The 26,239-nt window shown below is 39.5% G+C and overlaps 1 protein-coding gene across 4 annotated transcripts in view; it reads left to right on the top strand.

The window, feature by feature from the left end:
* The window catches only part of afap1 (actin filament associated protein 1), an 82,829-nt gene extending 56,883 nt beyond the window's left edge, over window positions 1-25,946 (top strand). For 2 of the 4 annotated variants that reach the window (XM_026352841.1, XM_026352840.1), the window contains exons 4-17: window positions 5,191-5,299; window positions 5,455-5,666; window positions 5,802-5,981; window positions 10,852-10,938; window positions 11,606-11,681; window positions 15,504-15,656; window positions 15,805-16,016; window positions 16,524-16,669; window positions 16,874-16,988; window positions 19,463-19,592; window positions 21,790-21,954; window positions 22,091-22,281; window positions 22,993-23,160; window positions 23,493-25,946. In XM_026352841.1, the coding sequence (XP_026208626.1) occupies window positions 5,191-5,299; window positions 5,455-5,666; window positions 5,802-5,981; window positions 10,852-10,938; window positions 11,606-11,681; window positions 15,504-15,656; window positions 15,805-16,016; window positions 16,524-16,669; window positions 16,874-16,988; window positions 19,463-19,592; window positions 21,790-21,954; window positions 22,091-22,281; window positions 22,993-23,160; window positions 23,493-23,519 (1,971 nt within the window). In that variant the 3' untranslated portion in view covers window positions 23,520-25,946. Of the gene's footprint in view, window positions 1-5,190; window positions 5,300-5,454; window positions 5,667-5,801; window positions 5,982-10,851; window positions 10,939-11,605; window positions 11,682-15,503; window positions 15,657-15,804; window positions 16,017-16,523; window positions 16,670-16,873; window positions 16,989-17,257; window positions 18,760-19,462; window positions 19,593-21,789; window positions 21,955-22,090; window positions 22,282-22,992; window positions 23,161-23,492 lie in introns of those variants that run through there. The other 2 variants (XM_026352842.1, XR_003298452.1) reach the window with 2 other exon arrangements.
* The last annotated feature ends 293 nt before the right edge of the window (window positions 25,947-26,239 follow it).

The raw sequence follows: 26,239 nt of genomic DNA, 5'->3' as shown, positions 1-26,239 counted from the left end.
CTTTTGCATAAAATAGAGTCCAACAAAGCCATTAGAATACCCACCTAAAAATATGACCTTTTACTCATTTGACTAGATTCATGGGAAATGTAGTTTTCCTTTTTCAAAGCTTTTCCAAAGGGAGTGGCTTTCCTGTACCCACTCAGTTTATCCATTCCAGCGTCCCATTGGCACAGTTGTAGAATCATTTATTCAGGTCTAGTCCTCCTACACAGAGAAAAAAAATGGATACTTGGCATAAATGTTTGGATGTGAGTTTCAGACCAGAGCTAGAGCAACAGACAAACCTTCCACTGTAGTGTATCCAAACCAAGGTCAGGACCTCTTTACCACTACCTAATTACACATTATGACTGTGGAATTCTGACATTTCTAATGTGAATCCATGCACATGACCTGTGCATGCTTCTCTACTTATGGCAATGTTTTCTCTAGAAATATATTCTTGTCAGGGAGGAGCAGCATGTAGACCATGGCGGGACATGAAAACTACCTTGAAACTCGTGCATTGCATGATTTAATGCAATCAAAGCTTATATATTCAGGGAACCATAAAGTATAAAGCATGAAAATAAAATGGATGAGTTGCTATTGGCAATGATGCCTGCATCTTGCATTTTTATTTTATGCTAAGTTTTTCTTTCACTTCACAACTTTAACATTGAACATTTCTCAAGAACATAATGAATACAAAAGCTGTTCCATGTCTGCACCTAATTAAGTGTGTACTGTGGCTGCTGATATATTTTCTTCCATGATATTTATTGTGGCAAGCACAATTTTTTATTAGGGCTAGTTTTGCTGGACAGTCAACATGTTGTGCATTCGGAACACATAGTACATTCATGGACTGCCATACATTTTTTTTTAAACTTTAGTTTTTTTCAACAGAACTCCAATTTAGACAACTTGAGAGTTTTACAGAAACTCAGCCGTTCTTTGAGATGGTCAACAAAACCCCAAAGTTTGCGAGGCACTATATTTGTTAACCATTTTTTAAATAGTTGTTTTGTTGTCCAAGTGCATGGCAATTGCGAGGTTGAAAATTAGCAAAACTGCAAATCCTACTTCACTGTATTTGTCTGTATTATTATAGGTTTTATTGTCTTAGAGTGGTTTCAGACCAAACACGAATAGTGGGTAGTTGGTGCTCTGTTGAATATAAAGCCAACAACAGCTGTTTTCTCTGCAGAGCAGCTAACTAGGATGCTACAACCTGAGTTGCAATATGTTTTTAAACACAATATTCTCAGTCTCTAACTATTTTTCCGCCATGATTTTGAGATTTCTTGATTGCTGGAGGAGAAATGTGATAAGTGTATCTCAAAACTATCATATAGTCATATCCTATATGATCATATATTGACTACGGTCCCCCACTAATTAAAGTAACTAAAATGGCAAAGTGAAAACAAGGTGACAACTGTGAAAGAAGTTGTAGTGATGAACCTAGTGAGAATGATCTCTGGCATTATTGTGTAGTGAGTTTCACCTAATTGTTTAGTGTATGGTGCAAAGTTTTACTGGTTGGTTCACTCTCACAGCTCTTGTATGCTTTCATATGCAGCAGGCAGTTGTTTCTCAGCTTAAATGGTCTGTACATTTGTGTGTGTGTGTGTTTACAGTCAGCAGCAGGGCAGTGTGCAACTTCTGTTAGCTTGACTGTGTTGCAGAGTTAATGATGTTCAGATCACTTGTGTGATACATTCGAGGAATGAACACAGGCAAAGGTCTGACTGTGTGTGTGTGTGTGTGTGTGTGTGTGTGTGTGTGTGTGTGTGTGTGTGTGTGTCTGTGTGTATGGAAACAGCCCCAGTGATTCTAAACCTTGAGTCACTACATCGCAGAGCCATGGGATCACATTCTCTGGAGTGTACTGTAATGTGTTCTGCTGCACTCCAGGAGGCTTTCAGCTTTCTTCATGATTATTAATGGTATTATTGTTTCTCTTAAGGAAGTCATTGTGATGTGAGATATGAAGCTGCAGACTTAATGTCAACACTCTTCTTCCACCCACACAAACAAGTTCAGTTTCACAACCAAACCTGATATTGTGTCTTATTGTCTGACTATCGATTCTACATTCTTTTGTTCTTTTCAATTCTTTGCCTTTCTTTCCTCTTGTCTTCTTCTCCTGGGGATTTTATTTTCTTTCTTTGTAGGGCTGGGGTAGGGAGGAGATTGCTGGCGGCGCTAGAGTATAGCAGGGCAGCATATTACTGCCAAGAAATGAGTTCACCAAACCACAGTTTCCCCCAGAGGAGATGCGATAAGGTTTCTGCTAGGAGCCTGGCTCACTACTTACAGATGAAAAAAGAGAAACAGGCAGGATAAAGTGGAGGATAAGAAGAGGGGAGGGGATGTATTGACTGAGACAAGAGCCAGAAGAATAAACCAATCTTTGCATTCTGTACAGTGGGCTACAACAGCCCTATAAGACCATTTTAGTTTGGTTAGTTAGTGTAAAGACAACCACAATTTTAAGACCAGGAGTCTAATTGATGGCTCTTTTTTTGTGCAACAGAATGATTGCAGAGACTGATAAAGAGCGAGGGAAGAAGACTTGTGCTTGGCCAGAGAAAGGAAAAAGAATGAATGAATGAAAGTGTGAGAAAACAGAATGAGAGAAAGTGAGATCGTGGGGATTCAAAGATTTCAGTGGACTATTGGCCAGATGGTGTTGCAGGTCTGGTAATAATCACCACTTATCTTTTATCTCTAGGATTTGTCTGCTTTAGGGATTGACTCCAACTTATTATTGAATAGTACCAAGTTGGCTAAAATACTGTATTACCAAATGGGTTATTGTTTCACATTTGATTTAACATGTGTAGCATAATTTTTTTGGTGAGATGAAAGATGAAAATTCCAGAAAAATTTGGAAATTTGTGAACATTACACAGACAGCGATTGACTAAACACACCTAATCCACTTAATCAGTAATGGGAAGGGCAGAAATAGTTGGAAAAGGTCTAGATAGAAAGATAGAATAAAAGACATCCAAAAAGGATTAATCACAAATACAAAAATGTGTGTAATCTTGTGTAAAATAATTTTTAGAACAAAACTCAGCAGTCTCTTTCATCACAGAAACACCATAATTACGGCCAATGAGTGTAACGTTGGACTGTCCACATTCACAGTGCAGTGACACATATTTTCTGCTCTTTGAAGAAGTTAGCCATTGAAGCTGCACGCCAGCCAAACCCTCTTATGAATGTTCCACGTTGCTAGGGCGATGGATGCTGACGTCTGATTGGGTCAGCAATAACCAATGGCCCATAGCACACAGGGTTTTTTTTTAACAATTACAGAGTTTATAACTGTCCTGGCAGTGGAAAGTCTCTTCTGCCACCAGTAAATATAATCAAAAGACAAATCAGAGGGGTTTTCCATAAGAGGAAAAATGCCCGCAACCATCACAGCTTGGTCATGGTTTTCAGGGTGAGTATGGCCTTATAAGGTCTTTAAAGCTTCTCAACATTTTATGTACTTGTAGCCTGTATAGGCAATTTGGAATGAAAATGTCATAAGAGGCATTGTTTTTAATGGGTTATGCTGCACACCCACAGAGGCCCTTATTTCCATCAGTCTGTATGAACATCCAGTTGAAATTAGTTGAATCACAAATTGTCCTTGTAGAGACAAAGAAAATACCTAACAATATCACTCTGTCGTGGCTTACTGGAAAATTCAAATGTGAGAGGAAAAAAGAGACCTAGTGGAAAAAAACCTGATTTGACAGCAGTTTGAGCTAAATGTTGTAGCTGGCTAACGTTTGAATACTTTAAAGAAGGGCATTGCCAGCCTGATCATGTTAAGTAGTACAACGTATCACCATTTCTAACAACTGAATTTGAAGAACTGTGTAGAGAATACTTCCAACCTCTCCCCCTGCCTTTATCTCTGCAGTAAAATACCATGAACACACAGCATGAAATTTTTTATTGTTATGCATCATTCAACAGCATCTTCATCTTCCTAAAGTTTTGTAGGTCCAGAATTAACAGTTTCACAGCTCTGCTTCTTTATTTTGTGTAATAAATTATGTTGGAAGGCAGTTACCAGTCAGTGTTGAATGGCCCTAACAACGATTTCAGATGAGGTTTCTTAAACCAACACTCCTCTTGGCCTCTCACTTGTTTTCTCTATCACAGAGAACCATACCTTATAATTATTTTCTTTTCTTCCATGCGAGCATTCTTTCTCAGGGTCCTCTTTTCACACTTTGCAATGATTTAACAGAGAGAAGTGCCTCTAATATCTGTAGACAGTGGTTGCCCCTGTTTTGAGTTGACACTGAGTTCTTCACCAATAAGATTGGTAATGACTTCCTGTTTATTGCTCTGATCAAAAGAATGACTATTTAAAGTGGCTTCACTCCCACACCACATAAACCCCACCTCACAGCTAACTGCTTCCTGTCTTACAATCCCGATTTTTGGTAAATTGCAGATGGTCAGATAAATGATTATTTTTGAACATTATGGCAGTTTATTAGGTACACATAGCTGAAAGTAATCCGGTCTAATAAATCCTTACTTCAGGAACGTTACAATGAAATACACAACATCCTGACATAAAGATTTGGGTTTGAAAACAAACAAAGTTTGAAAACAATGATGAGTTTCTCTATTTCTCTACTGCTGACATGATTCACTGCTGGGAAGCTAGCTTTCCCGTAATACAAGGAGGGTCTGTGTCTGTGGGAGTGTGCTAGCAGAAGAATCCACAAGAATATGCTCAGTTTTAAGCTATGTATCAAATTAGATTAGAACAGTTTCCGTACAGTTGTCTACAGTTTGGATTTGTTTAACAGTAAACTGTTAAAATTGAGTAAAAACATATATTGGCTTTTATAGTCGCTTACAGTAACAAATCAAGTGTAAAAATCTACAGTTGAAAACTAGTAAAGATCACTTTGTCAAAAGTCGCCCCGATTAGGTGATCAGGCTGACGACCTCTAATTACTGTGCTGTCACCATCACCAAAGACTCACTAGAGAAAACCTCTTAGTTATGTTTACAATAATTTGAGTGTTTTTGATACTATGTGTCATTAATTATTAAGTTCTGCAATGAATACATGATTGACATGAAAGACGTTGTTAAACACACTGTTTTCTGATACTGTTATAGGAAAACAATAAAAACTAAGATAAGCAATGGCAACTACTGTTTTCTCTGCAGCCTCCAAACAGTGGCCCTCCTCCATTGCCCAGCTCCTCTCTACCAGAAGGATACTATGAGGAAGCAGTTCCTTTAAGTCCTGGAAAGGCTCCTGAATACATCACCTCCAGTGAGTGACATACTGATTTAAAATACACTGTCTGGTAGTCACTGATGTTATGCATTTGCTCCTAGCCATAAAGACATGTAATGCAGAGCGTTAGTGTGTTTACTTGCATAAAATTGACCATGAAATAAAATACTGTGTGTTCACATCACTCTCAGACTATGACTCGGATGCCATGAGCAGCTCCTATGAGTCGTATGACGAGGAGGAGGAAGATGGTAAGGGCCAGAAGATGCGGCACCAGTGGCCTTCTGAAGAGGCGTCCATGGATCTGGTGAAGGATGCCCGGATCTGTGCATTCCTGTTACGCAAGAAACGCTTCGGCCAGTGGACCAAACTCCTCTGTGTCATTAAGGACAACAAACTGCTGGTGAGGGACATTTTAATGGATGTCTTTAATTTATTTATATACTTGAATGTATGAATATGAGCAGCTAGGTAGGATGTTATTACAGCAGAATCATGTTGATGTTTCTTTAAATTGTCCCCTTTTCTTGTCCTTCAGTGTTACAAGTCCTCCAAAGACCACACTCCCCAGATGGAGTTGAACCTATCAGGCTGCAGCATCACTCACATCCCCAAAGATGGCAAGAAGAAGAAGCACGAGCTGAAGATCGTCCATCAGGGCGCCGATGCTCTGGTGTTGGCTGTTCAGAGCAAGGAACAGGCCGAAGAGTGGCTCAAGGTAACACAGTGAACCACAAAAGCGCTTTTACATATTTTCCACTTCTCCTACCATATTGCATTAATGCAGCTGTCTGTACAGGAATGGGAAAACAACAGCTGACACAATGAGCTACAGTATAAGTCAGCTTACTAAAAGTGACTAAACCTTGCAGTAAATTAATCTATGTTCAAGAAGTAGTCTTTAAGTGAGAGGAGATTGTTTTGTTCATTGTTGTAATCATTTTGAAGTTTACCATTAGGTACTAATAAGCCGTGGAGATGCTGTTAGGAGAACCTGGTTAAACCTCTTGTTGATTTCGGCACTTTTATTAAAAACTGATGGTTGACTTGAACACGATTTTAGCAAAATAGCTCAGAGGTAATGTTAACATGCATCCTTAGTTCTACTTTGCTTATTTATTTTGTACAGTTGTAAAATTAGACACACTTTAACTTCCATTTTGCTGCTAGCATTGACCAATAAAAGTATAAGAATAACTTGATATTGTAGGAGTTCTGGTTTGTAATAAACATGTTGTTAGTTTCATTCTGTTGTGAAGACGTCAGGGTTGTAGTCCCCCTCTGATCACTCTCTCTTACACATTCTTTCTGTCTCTTTTTTCCATCTCTCATCTTTCCCTCTGGCTGCTCGACAAGTCTGCAAAACCAAACCCCTCCCCATTGATATCAACAAAGGCTCCAGTTTTTTGCATCCACTTGTTGTTAGCATAGTACCAGCACCTCTGGCTCTTTCTATTTCAGTCACAGGAGGAAAGACGGGCCTCATCTGGTCTTTGGATTTGAAAGAAACTGCCCCAGCCCCCCCTCCTTCTCACTTCTGCTCTCCTCAGCTCTTCTGAGAATCTCCTGGAATTCCCTGTTTGTCCTTGACAACCTAATGTGGACTATTTTAAGATTTCTCCTTTTTCATTTGTGCAATGGTGTCCTTGTAATCGTTTGTACCCGCTAGCCTCTATCAACTCTGTTCTCCTAAGCTGCAGTTTTACCAACAGATGGTTACCAACCATCTAGACAGAGATGTGTACTTCCTCTCCTTCCATCCTCACCTGAAGTCCTGTTAAAAAATGAAAAATAAGCATTCCTGCCCTGCAGACTATTTAATGGAAACATCAGTCTTATTATTTGCAGTGTTGACTTTCTATGTTTTTCTTGAGGTTTAAACAATTTCATGTTTATGACTATCGGCCGACAAAAGTAAATTGTTTTCTTGCTCATTCAGTTACTCATTCCCTACAGTACTTAGCTGTTGTTTATTGATTGACTGGAGCAGGTAACACTTGTCAGGTATCCGCAGACAGCATCAACCAGACTTATGAAAATATACAAACGACTGCCCCAATGTCTGCTTGCAGAGACTGGGCCTTCAGATGTATTGAATTGGGTACATGGATCCTGAAAACATGTTAATCTAGTAATACTTTAGCAGTCAGTTTGTCACTCCCGCAATCATGCTCGTGTTTTTGTTTGCTTAATCGACACACCCCTGTTATGCTGCTGCAGTGAGCAGCCATCACTGTAAGTTTGCTGAGGTACTCACACCCTCCTTTGCAAAACTCTTGGTTTGATTTCTGTGTGCTGTATTTAAGTCATTAGCAGTAGATTGATGGATAGAGTGACGATACATTCCCTTGAGCCTCAGGGTGTGTAAGAGTGGCACCCAGCCAGAAAGATTAGCATGTTTTGTGTCTGTGTTTGGATATTGTGTTGCTAGGACCACTGGGTATTAAGTAGCAGCAGCATTTATTCATTATTCGCCTCACCTCTTTTTCTCCAGCATTTTTATTTTTTGTGCGCATGAAAAATCGTTCATTCTACCCACAGGCAAAAAAGTAAGAGACATTTTTGCTTAACATACCAATTTTGATAGTGGAAGTAAAAGTTTCTTACAACATGAGATGGCCAGCAGTAACAAATTTGCATTTAGTTTGAGAGAAGAGGAAATGAGCTGTGAGGAGGAAGGAAGAAGAAAAGAAAAGTACTGAAATGAAGAGGAAAAAGGGAGGGTGAAAGAAAAGCTAGGAGAGTACCTAAGGGTTTCCAAAGTCCACTAGTTACAGTAATGACTCTCGCAGACATTGTCTGCTTAACGATGTGTTTATGGAACACACATGTCCATATTCTGTCCTTACTTCATTCTCATAAATCCCTACAGTGCTTTTTTTAATTGTATATTCTTCTCTTCTTTTTCCTTCTTTTCCCTGTTGCTTATAGTTTACCCTGATGTCCTTGGTCTCACTGACTAATGTTATCACTTCACTTTTCTTGTCTTTTTGCTCAATAACTTTGGGGAAAGTAAGTTTTATGTTTTTGTGTTTTTTTACAGTGTACATTCAAACACCACTTTGACAGTAAACTCCAGTACAAAAGCAACACTGCAAATAGTCTGATAGTATATGTATATGTATAGTATTTATTTATAGTATTTAAATAGTATATGATTGTCCTGTGCATTCCATCATCTTAGTATTTGTTTATTTGACAGTAATCTGTACAGTAAAGAGACGTGTGACGAAGACGAAGTGTATAGAAATATCCAGGACCACATACTACAACAGTTGTAGCCCACACATCACAGAATCAGTGGGTATTTAAAATACACAAAACCTCAACAAAATACAAACAAAACACAAACAGTGACACACTGAATTATCCTAAAACTTTATGACAAGTTCTGTCCATGGACTGCAGTGTGCCTCATTTGTTCCGAGGCCAAAACCTTTATTGCATCTTAGAGCATCGCCTGCTTTGGTCATTCTCTGTCAGCTCCACTCTGTGGTTATCTAATACAGTCATCACATACATAATTGTATTTTGGAAAAAAAACAAATTTAGAGTCACCATCATCACAAATCTTTCACAAATTATTACACCTTTCGAAACAGTCTGGATAATCTTCTTCGTCTTTGAATCCAACGCCCATTTTTAATGAAAAGAAGCTGAAACATGGACTCTAACCACAGTTTATGTTTCTAATGTCCTTCACTTCATCTGACAAGAGCTTGAGTCCAGAGAAGTTGGCAGTGTTTGATGGCTGAATTGATGCATGACTTTCTCAATGCAAAATAGTTTCAGATTTCCCCAGATTTCTTGAAACTTTTCACAATATTATTACTGCAGATAGTGATAGTGATCTGTATATGTTGCAATCCTGCCCTGAAAAATATTCTTTTTGAGCTGACTGACAGAACTTCACAAAGTGAAGAATCATCCATAAATGCACAGACTGAGCCTTTAGTGGTATGCTTCTAAGCTCACCTGTTATCAGTTAACCTGCTAATTTTGGAATCACCCAGAAGCATTAAACTCTGAATTTTATTATATTTACAAAATGCAATTAAGTTAGTCAATTAAAATACTGAAACACACATTTTCTGGAAATGGTTGTATAATCTCTGGCTACTCATAATAGCTTTCCCTTCTAAATTATAATAAATAGTGCAGCTATTCTGCACTTTTCTGCATTCTACAGCACAAACCACATGTACCCAGAATTCTTAATGAAATGAAACAAATACAGATAGAATTACTGTAAAAAAGAAAGTTCCTCTGCATTGATTTCATGCATCAGGGGTGTATAGTAAGTGTAGCCAGAGGCAAATGGCTTGGACAGAGCATGGAGAATATTTTTTATTTTATTTTTTTTATGGAAAGGATCAGAATTTCCTCCAACAAAAACCCCATCATATACTGTCAAGACAGTAAAGGCTCAATATATTGGTTAATTGCAGTATAAAGGCTGAATTATTGCTTGTTGATGTTTTCCTAGATAAATAGTAGTGATAAATGAACTGAATATTTAATATAGTACAATAATGGAATTACCAGAATTCTACTACTGATGTGGTTAAATGGTAAAATTGTTAACATAGTTCAGTGCATGAAGACTGCAGCCTGCAGGAGAAAGTAGTGCAGTTTGTCACCCAAAACTACTGCACTACTGCACATTATTAGACTTACATAGTAGCCCAGTCTGGCAGAACACCTCTCCAAGGGAAGATAGACATGATGTTGCAGTCTGTCCCGCTCTCTGGCCACTGAGCCACTTTGTGAGCCAAACCCATGGAGCCACAGTCTGTCATTTCCCCAGTGAAACCCAGTTATGTTCCCTCCAGGCCAAAACCAATGAGCTGAGGAGCTCTGCACCGCCAGAGATGGTTCAGAATGCTTGTGGAGAAGATGAGGCGTAATATGTGTGTGTCAGAGAGTGCATTAGCTGACTTGAGCATACAGTGGTTAATCTGAAATCTTATTTCCCACTGCCCACCGCTCATCTACACACACCCCTGTCACCGCCACATGACTAGGTCTGCCAGATCTGACAATTGTTTGCCAGGTCTGAAGTCCAATGAGGTCAGTGTAATGCACACTGGCGCCCCATCCAGAGCCCTGCAGATCTCATTCACCCCTAGTGGACCTTATTGCATAAGGATTCCATGAACGTAGTAAAACCCTGTGGTGTCTAATGTGTGTAGCAGATACCCCTACCCTTCCAGTATCTCCTGCCACATATGCATGCACGCTCTCTACCTCCTGTAGCTACTCCACAGTATGGGCTGTTTTGCCTTATAATCCCTTGGCTGCCATTTAGTAGCATGGTGGGATATGAGAGGAGGGAGTTCACCGTACATGTGGCCCACATTACTCCAGGCATGCTTTCTAGGCTAAAAGAATGAGCTGCTTAATTATGTGGCAATGGTGTGAGGAAAATTTTTCAGGAGCCGCCCATGTGGTATGATCATGGTTGGTACCTAACATTCCATCAGCCCAGTTAGACACGAAAACGTATAGATCAGCAAGTGTATAGTTTTAGTTGTGTCACATGAACAGCAGTCATGTAAACTAATGTTATATTACCCAATGTTTTTCAGGTGATGAGGGAAGTGTGCGCTAATGGTTGTGTAGACATAGACGGAGCTGGATCTGGGTCACCAGTGCACAAGCCCGAACTGGAAAAGGTAAACCTATATAGTGAGATGCTGAAAAATTGAATAATGGACTAACAATAAAATTTAACAGTGTGTTGTTGTCTTATCAAAAAGAAGAGAGAACCTCTTCTTTTTGACCTCCACCGACCCATGTCGCAGCTTCTTGCTAACTTTGTTTGTCTGAGCAGGAAGTGTACAACAAGTTCATGAAAGCATTTTCACTAAAAACAGCTGTCTGCATCTGCTGAAAAAAAAAACTTATAAAAACATTGAGAGTGAAATAAAATGGCAATGTTGCATTGTATACAACTAAAATATTGACTTGAAAGCTGCTAAAAAAACATAGATAGATCTCCTTTCTATTACACATGAGCGTTTCATCAATTAGTAAGTATAACTTAACTCACAACATGTGAAAAGTGAAACCTTAATAACTGGAGTAAGGGGTTTAAAAGGATTCATACAAGTAGACTTGATGCTGGATTCACATTTGATAAAATGCAAAACAACTCTAATCTCAAGTAGAGGCTATGGACCTAATAATCCTGGCTTGAATGTGCTGTGGTACACTGGCTAGTAAAAGCTTTTTTACAGTGTACAGTGTTTGTGTGTTATTACTTTTGTCGACCCTTCCTTTTGTTTATTTGTACCTTGTTGTGCATCCTTTTTTTTCTGCATATGGCCTCCACACTGCCAGAAAGCATCATGCGACAGACCAAGCTCAGATGGTGAGGTGGCCCATGAGAATGGACACAATGACTGCAAGGACCAAGGTGAGGCTTCACAGCAACAGTGACATTGGAATGGAAATGAACCACATCTGCTACAGTTACTAACAAGAAGTAGTTCATTTACATTCAGTTATAAGAATATTTGTGTCTGTTTGTGGTAAACAAAAAATGGCCATCCTGGGAAAATCCCTATTTGGTGCATAGGAAAAGATGACCTCTGTTTCACTTGGAAAAAGAAAAAGAAGTTCTGGGTAATTGGCATGTACAATATTCACAGTGTATGATGGAACATTTAAAAACACAGAAAGTGATCTCAGAATATCAGCCACACTGTTTCATTGACAATGGTGTAAAGAAATTCAGTCAAGTCAAGTCAAGTTAAAAAGGTTAAAATGCTGTGTTTCTATAGCAGAGGTGGCCACACTGCCCAAAATACAGTCCAAAGAAGTTATGACACCTTCATGAAATAAATAAAATTGCTCTAATATAAAAAGAACTGAGATACTAATTGCAAAATATTATCATCTGTGTTTAGCCATGCTCCCTTTCTGATTGCTCTGTTTATTTAAATCCTATATGACTTTTTCTGATACATGGCTGACTGCAAATCTATCAATGGAGAAAAATCCAGAGTTATGAGAAAACATTACGAACAAAGAAACAGCCTGTTTCACCTGGAAATTTGTGAAGGTACAGGAAAAACAGTATAGAACTTCTTGCCTTTTACTGAGTGACTATGAGGTTGGACTGAAACTAATACATGTGGCTCTAGTAATGTCTAGGTTGGTAACAGTTCTGATACCAATACCAAAATTGCAACACAACAGGTACCATTTGGATAAAATCAGAAACTGATCCTGATGTTGCATGTCAACTGATCCATCTCCATGACAACTGAACAAACTCTATGACCTGATGAAGAACCAGCTAGGTTTGTGTGGTGTTTCAGCATCTGTGAATGGTTAGGTGTTTATAGAGTGAAATCCCCATCATAAAACACTGCATTCATGCAGCCCCATTAATTGTAGCCCAAAAGCACAATACAACAATAACAGTTAAGTTAAATGAGGGATAAGACATTATCAATATTATTATTTCATGGAACCTTGGACCCAGTTTTAAATCTTGAGATGTTGTGACTGCCTTCCTGTTAATCTGTCTCATAATTCAGAGGAGAATCGCTATGAGGTCTGAAAAGGTCAGCCTTTAATAATAATGCATGAAGCATGAGAAATGAGCATTTGGATTCAACATGTTTTTTACACAGAGATGGTCTTCCCCTGCTGAACTGCACGCCAAAACAAAGAGATACGGGTGAAATAGTCTGTGGTTATTTACTGCTTGTTTTTGCAGAAGGCAAAACTCCACTGGGAGAGAAATTTCATTTGACTTGTCAGCTCAGTTATTGGGATTGTCAACTGAAACTTAGCACTCAGTTTTTTTTCCTCATTAAGAATGGTTAATTTTTCCAACATTCTGTCTGAAATTTCAAATGTTCAACGCAGTTTATGGATTTAGCACAGAACTGGGATTTACAGACTTGGTTGTGTCATGTTTGTGTGTCATGACTAGGATCGCATCATAACATGAGCTTAATTCGGTTTTATTACATATCTGTAGATTCATTCTCCAGAGAGGTAATAATAAGGGTTATGTATAATAGATGCATTATTCAGTACAAAGTAGTAGACATTCTTCAGAGTGTACATACAGTATCTCTAAGAACTCTCTAAGGAGCAAGAAAGTCAGATGCTTCATTAACTAAGCAGTCATCTGTGATGTACACATTTATTACAATTGGTTGTTTCCTTAGTAAATGTAATAATGATGCCTTGTACTTGGCTTAAAGACACCTTCACTGATGCTGGGACTAAATCAGGTTCCTTTCTTGCTTTTGTCTGTATATTGGTCATTTTTTCTACATATGCTTATACTGCACCACCACCATCATTACTGTTCTTCAGAATTCACTCAATTAAGTTCTTCTTTTATCCATTGCTTATGTTTATTATCCTACAGTATATTGCATCAGATCTAAGTTGACTTAGAAAAATTTTAGTGTTAATTTACATATTAAATTAGTAGTTTATTATTAGTTTTTTCAATCATCAGTGGTTCCACTCCTGGTACCTCGTAGCCAGATGTCAACATGTCTACAAACATTTCCCCATATGGTGAAATAAGTATATTAGGATGTCAGATTACCACTTTTACTCTCAGCCAGTTAGCTTAGCATATAACTAGAAACAGGCTGATACAAGCTTGTATCATGGTAACTTTTGTATCATTAAATCTATTTAATTAAGGCGTTATATCAAATTTTATATTTCTGTGCAAAACCCAAAGTGTAAAAAGCTTACATTTTCAGCTTGTTTCCTGTAAAGCTAACTGTGACAACAGCACCCTAAAGTGTCTGCATAGTCTAAAAATAATCCACCACATAACCTCCTGTAAAAGCACTTTTTTATTAATTTACTTTTAACACATGTAATAAATCAAGTCACATAAATGATGTCTGTTCTTACACATTAACAATTGATGCCACCAACAGTGGTATATTTTGGTAAACCTTTGCTGAAATACTGCAGACTTTTTAACTTGTTTTTAGCATTTTACCTATATTATACCTAAAACAGGGAGGAGTTTCAGCCCAGTGTAGATTTGAAGTAGCATCAGCATGCTTTGCAGCTGTGGCCTGTGGACAGATCTTAGCTGCTTGTATTGACTTTACTGCTTCTACCCTTTATTATCTCTCAGTGAGTACAACTGCTTTATCAGTGGAATAAATGTAATAATCTTCCTAGAGTTCTTGGTCTTACTTACGAGCTTCATTCCCTCATTCAACCCTTAAACCCTCTTTTTAGCTTAATCAGCCACATTCTTTCCATGGCTGGTAACAAAAAGAGCTGATTTACTGGAATCAAATTGACTTGATCAGAGTTTTCCTCCTCTTCCTCTCCTGAAGGGAAAAATAATATATTTCCTTCTTTTTTTAAAAAGATTTGAATTGCTTTCACATCTGCACGTCTGCTTTCCACCTCAGGCCGGCATCGTGTGTGACGTGTTTGTATACTTTTTTTATTATGAGAAAGTGTGTGTGTGTCCAAACCGACTGGGGAGATTACGCACAGTATATTAGTGTGCATGCAGGTCTGCGTGTAGAATCACTCCAGACTCTTCTTGGTGTTAGCCATCCCAACATGATGACATCAGTGAAGAGGAATGCTTTATATTTTTCCTCCTCCAGTTCTTCTCATCGATATGTTTTTTTTTTTTGACCTTATGTGTTGAAATCACAGTCACATCTTCTACTTTCTTTTTTCTCTTTTCGTCTTTTTTTCATTTCTTTCTTTCACTTACTTTGATTCTTACACACCCACACACACATTTAAACACATCACAGACCACAGTATCAAGGAAGAGAGCCAAGTAGAAGCTATTTTTCTCATTTAGGCAAACAGACAGCTGCAGGGACTCAGACACAGCCTTGCAGCAGAATGTGCACTGTCACTCCTCTATTTTTCTTTTTCTTTGGACAGAAACTAGGCCATGTCAAATCACCACACTCAGACTAGCTTTTGACTGGACCTAGTTCACCAAGAAAGAGCTTTTGAACTCACAAGGCTCTGATTAAAGCCAATGCAACTAATTCTAAAATTGCAGTTGTTTATAGCAGAGACTTGTGTTGCTTTTTCTCTTCTCTTTCATAAGGTACTGCAAAAGCACCACAGAAACAACATAAAGTACCAGCTCTTTTGCTCATTTCCCATGTGGAGCACATAAATTCTGCATTACACAGTGATCTTACTAATTTCCCCTTTATTTTAAGTCACATTAAATTCTTCACCCGTATCTGTTGCTCAGGAAAAGGAAAGAAGAACTCAAAGTCAGAGCAGAAGACTGGGACAGTGGGGAAGGGTGCAGGGAAGAAGATAACTAAAATTATAGGGCTGGGAAAGAAGAAGCCATCCACAGATGAGCAGACGTCGTCCGCAGAAGAAGACGTACCCACATGTGGTAAGATGGAGCCATTAAAGACGTCATCTTCAATGTCTCAGTCATGTCTTAGTAATAAATAGAGAATGGCCAACAGCTCAATGCGAATAAATTTCTCTATCAAAGTCACAACTCAGCTCTATGCTGATGATTTTACGTTTATTGTCAGGCTATTTGAACGTGTTGTCCAATAACCGATGGCGGGAGCGCTGGTGTCGCCTGAGAGATAACCAGCTGCTCCTCCATAAGGACCGAGATGACCTGAAGAGCCACATTGCCTCTCTTCCTCTCCGAGGATGTGAGGTCAGCCCCGGCCTCGACCACAAACACCCCTTTGCCTTCAGGCTGCTTCGTAATGGCCAAGAAGTGGCTGTACTGGAGGTGAGATTAGTGTGAAGAGTGCTTTTTCAGTCCTGTTAAAACACAGCCACATTGCTATAAGCAAACACATTTTTTTCCTTTCTATTTTTGGTGCTCCTCTCATGTGGGGACACGTCTCCTCCACCTAACAGTAACTTGTGTCGGTGTGTTTGATGTTCTTACTGTGTGTGATCTTCATCCATTTGCCACTTTGTTTTGATTTCATTTCCTCTGCACGCCATCCTGTGCTAGATGTTTGCTTCCACTCCTTCTCCTGGTAAAAATATATCATTAGCAAGCCTTTGATGGATGTGAGCATTTGGCCAGTTCCTACAAATCAAAACAGCTTCAAATTATATTAATGCAAAAGATAAAAAAAACGACCTGGGCTCTGTTGAAGCAGTTTTATGCCCTGACTCAACTAAAACATGCACCTAATAAGTAATGGATGCATTTTTAATGGTAGCACAGTCATTGAATTAACAGCCATTCTGGCTGTAAACTGATTACGGGTCCCTATTCCTCCAGGCATCCTCCTCTGAAGAGATGGGTCGCTGGTTGGGGGTTTTATTGGCCGAAACTGGCTCCACTACCGACCCAGCCACTCTGCACTACGACTACATCGACGTCGAAACCACTGCCAACGTCATCCAGCTAGCCAAGCAGTCCTTCTGGTGAGGAACACACTTTTATCATGTTAACCATTTCCTTTCAGTTTAGTAATGCATGGTTTCTGATCGGTTGACATATGCAGTAGAATCACAAACTTTGGATAGAAGAAGAAAACATATATTGTATGCTACATGTTAATGCTATGGAATTGTTTTTTTTTTTTTGATTGATTCTTCTTAATGAACCTTTCTGTATTCTTCTCACAGTTTCACCAGTAAGCGTGCTGTCTCACCTAACCCTTACCTGGACAACCCTGTCAACGGCTACGCCTGTCCCACTGGAATGTCTCTACACTATGATGATGTCCCTATTAATGGAATGGTGAGGGCACACGTTCACTGCTGGCATATATAGACTAAAAGTCAAGGAAAGTGCACAGTAAATAATCTATAGCTGTGCTTATTTCACTTGCTTGGCTACACTTTCCCACAAAGCATTCAAAGTTTAATGTCTGTTATAGTGTGTACATATGTTATGTAGTGTCACTAACTTGTGTTGCTGTAATTTCTCCTCTGTGTTCTCTGCTCTCTTTTTTTCTGTTCTATATCGTGTCTCCTCTCTGCTTGCATGTTTGCCTGGTCTTTTCCAAGGACTCAGAGATGCAGTACTCCAGTCCCAGCACAGGGAGGCGTCAGCTGACTAAGGAGGGGCACTATGAGAATGCTGACCTCTATGAAAACATGCCCTGCCCCAAGCTGGCCACTCCCACGCCTCCCTCTTCTTCTGCTTCCTCTTCCTCCACCTCTAACAGTCACTACAACACTCCTGCTTTTAAAATCTCTTCTAAGTTCCTCACTGCTGACTGTAAAACTAAAGACACTGCTCAGGTGACTAACACTCTGCTCTTTCGCTCTAACACTTCCTGTTCTATTCTTCAAGATTCTCCATGTTATAATTCATTTGTTTTGTTCCTAGTATCCTGTCCTTTGTCTCACTCTGACTTTGTAAGTTTGTAGTTTCAACTTGTCATCTTGTGTCTAGTTGGCCTCTTCAACAGAAGAAAACTTGCTGAAAAAACTCCAGTGCTTTGATTCTGAAGGAAACACTGAAATATTAATTGATTGAATTACTGAATTTGGCATGACAAGGATTAAACACTGTATCAAGGCTACTCTTGCTACTCTTTAATCTCTAGGCTAACATACCTAATCCTAATCCATCACAATATTCCTGGTGTTACGTTTCAAAATAAAACATACAACATACAGTATTAGTTGTATGTTTAGTAGTTTAGTTTAGTAAAGCTACGGGATACTACAGCTGAGTTGAGCTGTCTTTCTTCTTTGTCACTGTGAGGAGCACCTTTCACATTACTTATATGCATCTGATTCACTATTATTATGAAGAGTAGTTATTATTATACTGTTAATGTTAGAAAGTACAAATGTTTTTCAATAAACAACAGTGGACTCTACTCTTCCCAAACCCTGGAGCTGATATTTTTGTCAAGTGGTTCATCACTACAGTGTACCTCTTCAAATAAATATCAAATTCCCTGTTTTACATGTGGTGAGAACATGTGTAAGAGAGAAAGGTTTGGCTTAAGTAAAGAAGAAAAGCTGTTTATTTTTTCTGCAAGATCAGAGTTTGACTCACCAGATAAGGTGTTGATGTTGGCCACCCACAAACCCACCTCTGTTTCCCATCAGCCTGTAAATCGTAGTCCCCCTCTGCTGGAGTTATTAATGATAATTTGATTATAACAGTGACTGGGCCCAAAATCATTCCTTTGTCCAGGTTTTGGAAATGTTCACCATTTATTTCTTTTGTTTAGAGTGTAGAAAGTGAACAGTATGATACCAGTATATTTATATTGTGTGTATATGTAGGCTGTGTGCGTTCATACTTGTGTGGTTGTCCCACATAATGTACTTCCTTCCTCTCCTTTACAATGAACGTCGGTTGTGTGTGTAATTTATATTTTTACAGCCCTGCTCTAAGTGCCACTCTGCCACCAGGGCCACATAAGTCACCACATGGTGTTGTATGGAGCTCCACCTCCTTCCCACCACCCTTTTGAAGTGTGTGCTGTGTGTGGCCGTGGCCAAGGGGTGTTAACATCGCCTCCACGACCACAAAGTACCACTGCAGTGTAAGAAGTAGATTTTTATCCAGCGAGGTGTAAAACAGACTGCAGACAGCACAGACAGATCTTAGAAAATGTATATTAAGTTATTTTTAACTCCACATCCCTGTTTCCTGGATATATTACCCATTAGAAGGATGTTTAAGACTTTCAGAACAAAACATTTTAATATATGACTTTTTAAAGTTGCATGTTTAATCATGTTGTGTCACTTCTGTATGTCTCATTTCAATCAGAGCAGGTTAGGGGCAGTGCAACCCGTGTTGTAGCCTAGACATTATCTGCACCTGTTTCAGATCAAATTACATCCTATAATACGTTTAAAAAGAATAAGCCTGTGCATAGATGGATATAAAAAGTAGAAAAAAAAGAATGAGTCCATACAGTATGTTAAAATATTTGATAATTAAAATCTAATGTTACCAGTGATTTAGACACTGCACTATATAAATCCAGATTTCAGTGTGACTTCTAATCATTTCAATCCAAGTACCAGCTGCTGTGAAATCAGCAGATCTTTTACCATTTTAATTCCAATTAAGCACCATTAAGCATTGTGAAATACACTGTGAAGTGTGCTGAACAACTGGGACATTATATTCTTATAACCTATTTATGTAGATTATCTTTTATGCGATATTTTCTGTACAGTAAGATATTTATGAAGTTATTTAAATGTTCTTCCTCCTCCTTGTTCTTGTCCAATCAGCTGAAGGGAAAGAAGGGAACAGCAGCCAATGGGGTCTCATCAAAACAGAAAACTGAACCCAAGAACCAGTCCAAGAAGAATGGAGTTAATGGGACCAATGGAACAGCATCTCTGAAACGCAACAATTCCAGTAAGTAGCAACAGCAAGTATTTCTACATTAGGTCTACATAATATCCACTTAATTACATTAAATCTACACTAAATATCATTGCAGTAGTCATTTCAGTAGTGCACCTTTCCTAGGCAGTTTCTGAGCTGTCAGTGAGCAGCAGACAGTGTGTCTGGCTCCCCAGTCTCAGCCTCACCACTACTGATTTCTAGAAAAACTTCACTCCACAGCAATTTGGAAAATGCAGGATGTCCAAATTACAGCTGGTTTAAGTAGAGGGGAGTAAATAACTTGAAACCCTAAAACCTATCCAACTTTTGAGACAATCCATGTGACGTATGCAACCCAGACTTGAGCCTCCTGCCAATGTCAGGGGTGATGCTCGGACAGACCTGACAACAGAATCGAGGCCCAGATGGTTGAAAAAGGGTGAAGTGTGGTTGTGTTAATTCTTGTGGTTGAGAAAAGTATTTTTTTGCCTAATGTGTGAACATAGGGAGTTAGAACTGCTTGTGTAGCTTGACTTTCCTCCAAATGTTGGAATGGAAAAAACAAACAAGTGTCATGTTAGATTTAGAGCATGCCACACAATTTTCATATTTCCAGTGTCTAATACTGTAAGTGTGTTGTGTAAGTTAACATACATACATTATTCTTTCTATTTCCAATAAAAGAAGATGTAATTTTTGTGTAATAAACAACTGCTTTAAGGTAGACTTCACTGATTGATTTTCAGCTTGCTAATCTGGTTGCTCATGGTACAGAGGCTGGCTGTAGGGGAAAAGCATTAATGGCTCTGGCTGTGAGTTTAGTGGATTTCTGGGCAGTTCAGGTCTCAGCAGTGTCCTGATGATAAAACAATAACAATAGGTGGATTAATTGTGGAGTTTTTGCCCAGTAGTGTCACAGTGTGCTCTGGTGTCTCCTTTATTAGTGGTCAGTGTGCAGTGGTACCTCTTTTCCTCTATGAGGTGATTCAGTGGTGTTCATGCAAGGTAGAGAGTGCATGAGCATGAGCGGCAATAAAGAGGACAAAGTATGTTTTATTTCAGTGACAGTTTTTGAGTTTTCATGTTGACAGAACAGAACAGCGCTTGTGTTGATTGGATTAGTGCACAAAATTATGCATTATAACATTAAGGAGGTGTGGAACGGGATGAAAACAATGACTGGCTACAAGAAAAAGCACTACTGAAGGTAGCGTTACCTTCAGTAGTGCTATTGTAATGTATATAAAATCATATGGGACTAAGTGACAAAATCTAAATCCCTGAATTAGAAGAGGAATAAATATATAGGTCTGGTTTCCTACAGTGGCAGACCTACAGAGGTTTTCTTGTTGTGGAAGGAAACCCGGAGTTTGCTAATGAGCTAAATTTGTTCTTTAAAAGATTTGTTCTTTAATAGTCAGTAGTATTCTACTGACTATTCTGAGTTGACACAAACCATCCCTTCTCCCACCAGCATCTCAACTAATGCCCCAGAAACTTTATACATAATTTCCTCCACCATCCAATGCCTATGCAAATGACAAAGGAACTCAATGTAACTGCCAGGTATAGGCATGTAGTACTAACACCAACTTGGTCATGAAGACATTTGAGAAACTGGTCCAGCAGCTTCTGAAGTCCCGGGTGTTGGACTTCCTGAACCCCCTTTAGTTTGCGAATCAGGCAAACACTAGGGTGTAAGATTCTTATTGCACAGAGCATACAGTACTTGTACCTGGAGAGGCAGGGCAGCTCTTTGAGAATCATGTACTTGTGGATCACAGACTACCTCACTGGACAGCCACAGTTTGTGGGCTTAGATTTCTATGTAATAAAGCGGGACTGCACCATTTACGTACTCTACTCCACTTCCACTACTCAAAAACTCAGGAACCTGCCACCTCCTCAAGTTCTCTCATGACTTCTCAGTCACTAAGTGCATCATATATCACAACAATGAGGTGTACAGCCACCCGAGAGAGATCTTTGTTGAGTGGTGCAACAACAGCTTGAAGATCAACATCAAATAAACCAAAGAACTGGTGGTGGACTGAAGTGGTGGCAGGAAGAATCCTGTCCCACTCACCATCCTAAGAAAGAAAATAGAGATTGTTGGCTCAGCATCATTATTAACACACATCAACAAGTTGGACTGGTCAAACAGCATTTAGTTTTTTTTTTATTATGATCTTATATTATCTTATTAATCTTAATCTTTGCTGTGCAGATGGGGACCAATGCAAGTACGGGAAGAACCGCGTAGAGGCTGATGCCAAGCGACTCCAGGCCAAGGAGGAAGATCTGATGAAGAAAAAGCAAGAGATCAGGAACCATCTAACCCACCTGAAGAAGGAAAGGAGAGACCTGCGCACTGCCGTGGAGGCTGCTGCTGGTAAGAGAATGAGTTTTCTGTTTTTTGTTTTGATGAGTATGAAAACACTATGACACATTTTTGAACATGTCTTAGGCTCTAGAACAAGTTCTCCAACTCTAGGTTAATTAAAGTCATCATTTTCTTCAACCACTAGGAAAACGTTCACACGCTTCCCTGTCAGATCGACTGAAGAAGGTGGAGGATGACTGCAGGCAGAAGGAGGAGGAGCGAGTGAACCTGGAGCTGGAGCTGACAGAAGTCAAGGAGAGTTTGAAGAAGGCCCTAAGTGGAGGGGTCACCTTAGGCCTCACCATCGAACCAAAAGCTGGTTCCTCCAGTCCCCAGGTCAGAGCTACTCTAATGTCCTGTGGTTCATCTGTGATGCTTTAATGCTTCATAGCAGTTCAGAAACACAACCTTAAAAAATGTGAGACCAGAGTCCAGACCTTAACCCTATTGAGAATCTTTGGGATGATAAACGTTGAGCCATTGCAGAAGCCTATTGAAAGGATGCCACAGTGAATGTGTTTCATAATCAAAGCTAAAAGCGGTCCAACAGAATATTAAACTCTTTAAAAACTTGGACAGGCAGTGTATAAACAAGACTATATTTAAAAGGCAAAAACAGCTCATATGTGAAGTGAAATATTCAGATGTCTTAGTTTTAGTCAGAGTCATGCAGCAGCATTTAGAGCCATCTGAAGGTTTTTAATGACTGTATGCTGGAAGCCTGAAAACATAACAGTACAGTCTTGTCATTACGAACACATGAATCACTAGCTAATCATGACTCTGTTATGATTAGAAGTTAGCTAGTAGTTTTTACCCTTTGTTCATTAGCTATGTAAGGTGTCAATAACTCATTATAAATAATCCATAAACTGGTAGACAACAATCAGCTGTTTTGTTTCTGAGTGTCAGGTAATACCCTTGACTTTCTGCTTTATGTATTACGTTTACGTTACTCCTGATTGACTTTTGTCTGGCTGTAGCTGAATAGCATCAGAGTTTAATTGCCATAATTAATGTCTACTTGTTTTGTCTGTCTGTGTTTAGTCCCCGGTAACATTGCGACGGACCCAGGAGTCCTCTCCTCTCTCCAGCTGCGACACTAGTGACACAGAGTCCTGCTCTCTGCCAGTGAACAGCGCCTCGCTGCTCCGTCGACAGCAGAGTGGACAGAAGGCCTCACCAGCCCGGGGACACGTCCTCAGAAAGGCCAAGGTCAGAGACAGCAGCTTATAATGCAGAGGCATTTTGTTGGACTAAAATCTGTTTATACTGATACAGACTCTATTAAACTACACTTGAGAACAAACGAAGCTGATTTGACTTTCACCCAATCATTTTACATCATGAGGTTTAAAAAAGTCTCACGAGCTCCCGCTCAGACAAATCAAAGCAGCTGGTGAGGGAAACATTGGACTTGAACACTTTGTCCAATACACACTGCTCTTAAAATACATCACATACGTAGTGCATATGCACATACATGCAAACCTTGTATGAAAAGCCAGACTCAGTGTGTCTTCTCTCTCTCTGTGTTTGTTTTACAGGAGTGGGAGCAGAAGAACGGCACATAAAGCTCTCAACGCCTCACGTCAATCTGCCTTTTATTTTTGTATTTTCTTTTGAAGAAATTGTGTAAATATTTATTAAAAACTGTTCATACAGTCAGAGTGGTGAGGACACAAGCATAACATGCACAGGCACCACAACAACTGTGTGGGGTTTAGTAAGTACCACCGCATACAGACATAGCAACTTTTTAGACTTTTATACTATTGAGCATGCTCAGTGTGTTAAGTTGTGTTGTCCGCTGTACTTTCTCTTCAAGCAAACACCACTTTTTTTATTTTTTTCTTTAAACATTCCAAATCTGTTCCAGCAGTTTGGGTCAAAAAGGTCAAAAGTCAAAAACAAATATTTATTTGTAAATGTTTAAAAAGGAAATACTAGCTTCCCTTTGTTTATTTATGTTGATGTATTTAAAGGATTTGTATTCTATGGACATGATCCCATTTCTGTTAATGTTAATGGTTCTCATTCACGGCGTCAGCATCAGCATCTTTGAAAGTCCCAATAACCAAAGTGTAACACACACCAACTAAGTAACAATGCCGCTCCTGTCTTAGCAGGGTTTAGTCATCTGAATACAGATTAACACAGATGTGTGTGGCTGTCAGATATGTTGATACGTTCATCTGAAGAGGACTGAAAATGAAGCTGTAATACACTCACGTGCTTAATTGAATGGCATCATATCGACTATTTCATAGAATCTTTACCAACCAACCTATGAAAAGTTCAATTCAAGTCGGAGTATGTTTGGACAGTGACTTAGTTTCCAGTGATTTTGGCTGTGTGCACACAAATGAATCAGTCAAGATGTGATTAAAATGTAGACTGCCACTTGCTGTGGCCAGCTGTAAAGGGATTTTTCTTCACCAGGGAAAGAACTCTGATGTCATCCACCAGCATTGTTTTCCATTCCACTTGTCTTCCAGCGTTTCTGAGCTCACCACTGTGTTCTCTCATTTTAAAAATGGACCAAATTTGGCCACACAAAAGGTTTTTACATTGCTTCAGCCTGGTGACGGCTCCTTGGACTTCATATGGAGCGTTAATAGCTGATTCCAAATGAAAAGACCACACTTGCAATGAACTCTAGACCATTTTATCTGCTTACATGTAAATGATCTAATGAGAGAATAACTCACACTTGGCCATGGAACAGTTGAGTAGGAAACCACCCCGATGCCTTTGAGCTCCTAAATTTGGGCTCTATTTAATAAAAATGGATGCAATTCCTTTACAGGCAACTCTTTCAATTAAAGCTGGTAGTCTGTACTGTCTGTTTACCTGTAGAGGGATACAATAGGAATTAGCCTAAGCCCTAAAGTGGCCAGACCTGAACTCTATTAGCTTGAGGAGTTGTCTGTAGTTCATTATTTCTGTGCAGCTCCATAAACCCCAAACCCTGAACGACTTCTGGAATCATCTCGAAGTCATTGGAATGAATGGGAGACTTCTCTTTACACATCCATTCACCCTCATGCTTTGCTAACAGAGTGACTGAGCTTCTCTTAATAGTCGCTTAATGTGATGAAGGATGTCTGTCCTTAGGCTGCAGCAGGACTCTAGCGGAGTGTGTGTTCGTGTGTGGACTTGAATGTGGCCACACACAAACTCAGAAGGCATAAAAACCTCAGCTGACGTAGCTGGAATTAGTTCCACAGTCCGGCTTCTCTAATCCCACCATTGGTCTACTGTAGATAGGACTTGTGCATGTGTGTGTGTGTGTGTATGTGTGTGTGTGTGTGTGTGTGTGTGCTCAAATGTCTCCAAGGCACATTGCAAACCTGTCAACATTTAGTCATATGGCAGAATGTCTAAATGTCAACAATACACTGACTCAAACAGGGACACTTGCTGTAAATTCAATTTGCTGTGTGTTCTGCTAAATCAAAGACTGTGACTTCTATTTTCAGACTGTAACACATGCACACACAACTGTCACGTATGTATTTATGATGCTTTTTGATGGTGGCTTTATGATCCAGTGCCTACACTTTGCTTTTGTACAAGGTGCTTTATTGTCATAGCCGGCAGAAGCAGCACTGTGCTACAGTTTGAAAATCAGTGTTGCAAACTGCACGAGCAACAAGTGCTCGTCAGTCTTGTAAATATTTCCTATCTCCCTCCTGCTTTCAGATGAATAATCCACAGCTCTGTGAGTGAGAGTGCAGCCAGCGTGTTAGCATGAAGACAGGGGGGTAGAAGAGTTCCAGTATATGTACAAGTATTTACTTAGTCTTGGTTCTCTGCAGGATGTCTGATGTCAGTAAATGTGAATCTGCTGTATATAGCTTGGCAGCGTGGGGCGGGGTTCAGGGGACTCATGCAGCATCAGTGTTTATTTTTGCACCTTATACGTTTTCTGTTCTGTATCTCAGACGGTCTCCTCCTCGGTGACACACATGCTTGTACATAAATTAATAAACTTTCTGACAAACAGCTCTCACTGACGTTGGGATTTATTGATGGAGTTATGGGAAACACATTATGAGCCTCTCCTCCATGATGGGTTTAATACGGTTAAAGTTGTTACAGAGCTCACAAAATGGAAATTCGTTCTTTTACATTTGTACTGACAACAGGGCCGTTGAGGATGATGAAAGCAGAAATTTCTGGGTCAACCTCGCCTACTACAAAGGTGCATGGACTGATGCATGCATATGACACTAAACCTGGTCAGATTTTCACAAAAATGGGATGAATGGAATCCCCTCTCCCGGAGTAG

Source organism: Anabas testudineus, chromosome 18 (genome assembly GCF_900324465.2).
Source record: "Anabas testudineus chromosome 18, fAnaTes1.2, whole genome shotgun sequence".
Classification (NCBI taxonomy): Eukaryota; Metazoa; Chordata; class Actinopteri; order Anabantiformes; family Anabantidae; genus Anabas; species Anabas testudineus.
This window is presented reverse-complemented; position numbering and strand designations above follow the sequence as displayed.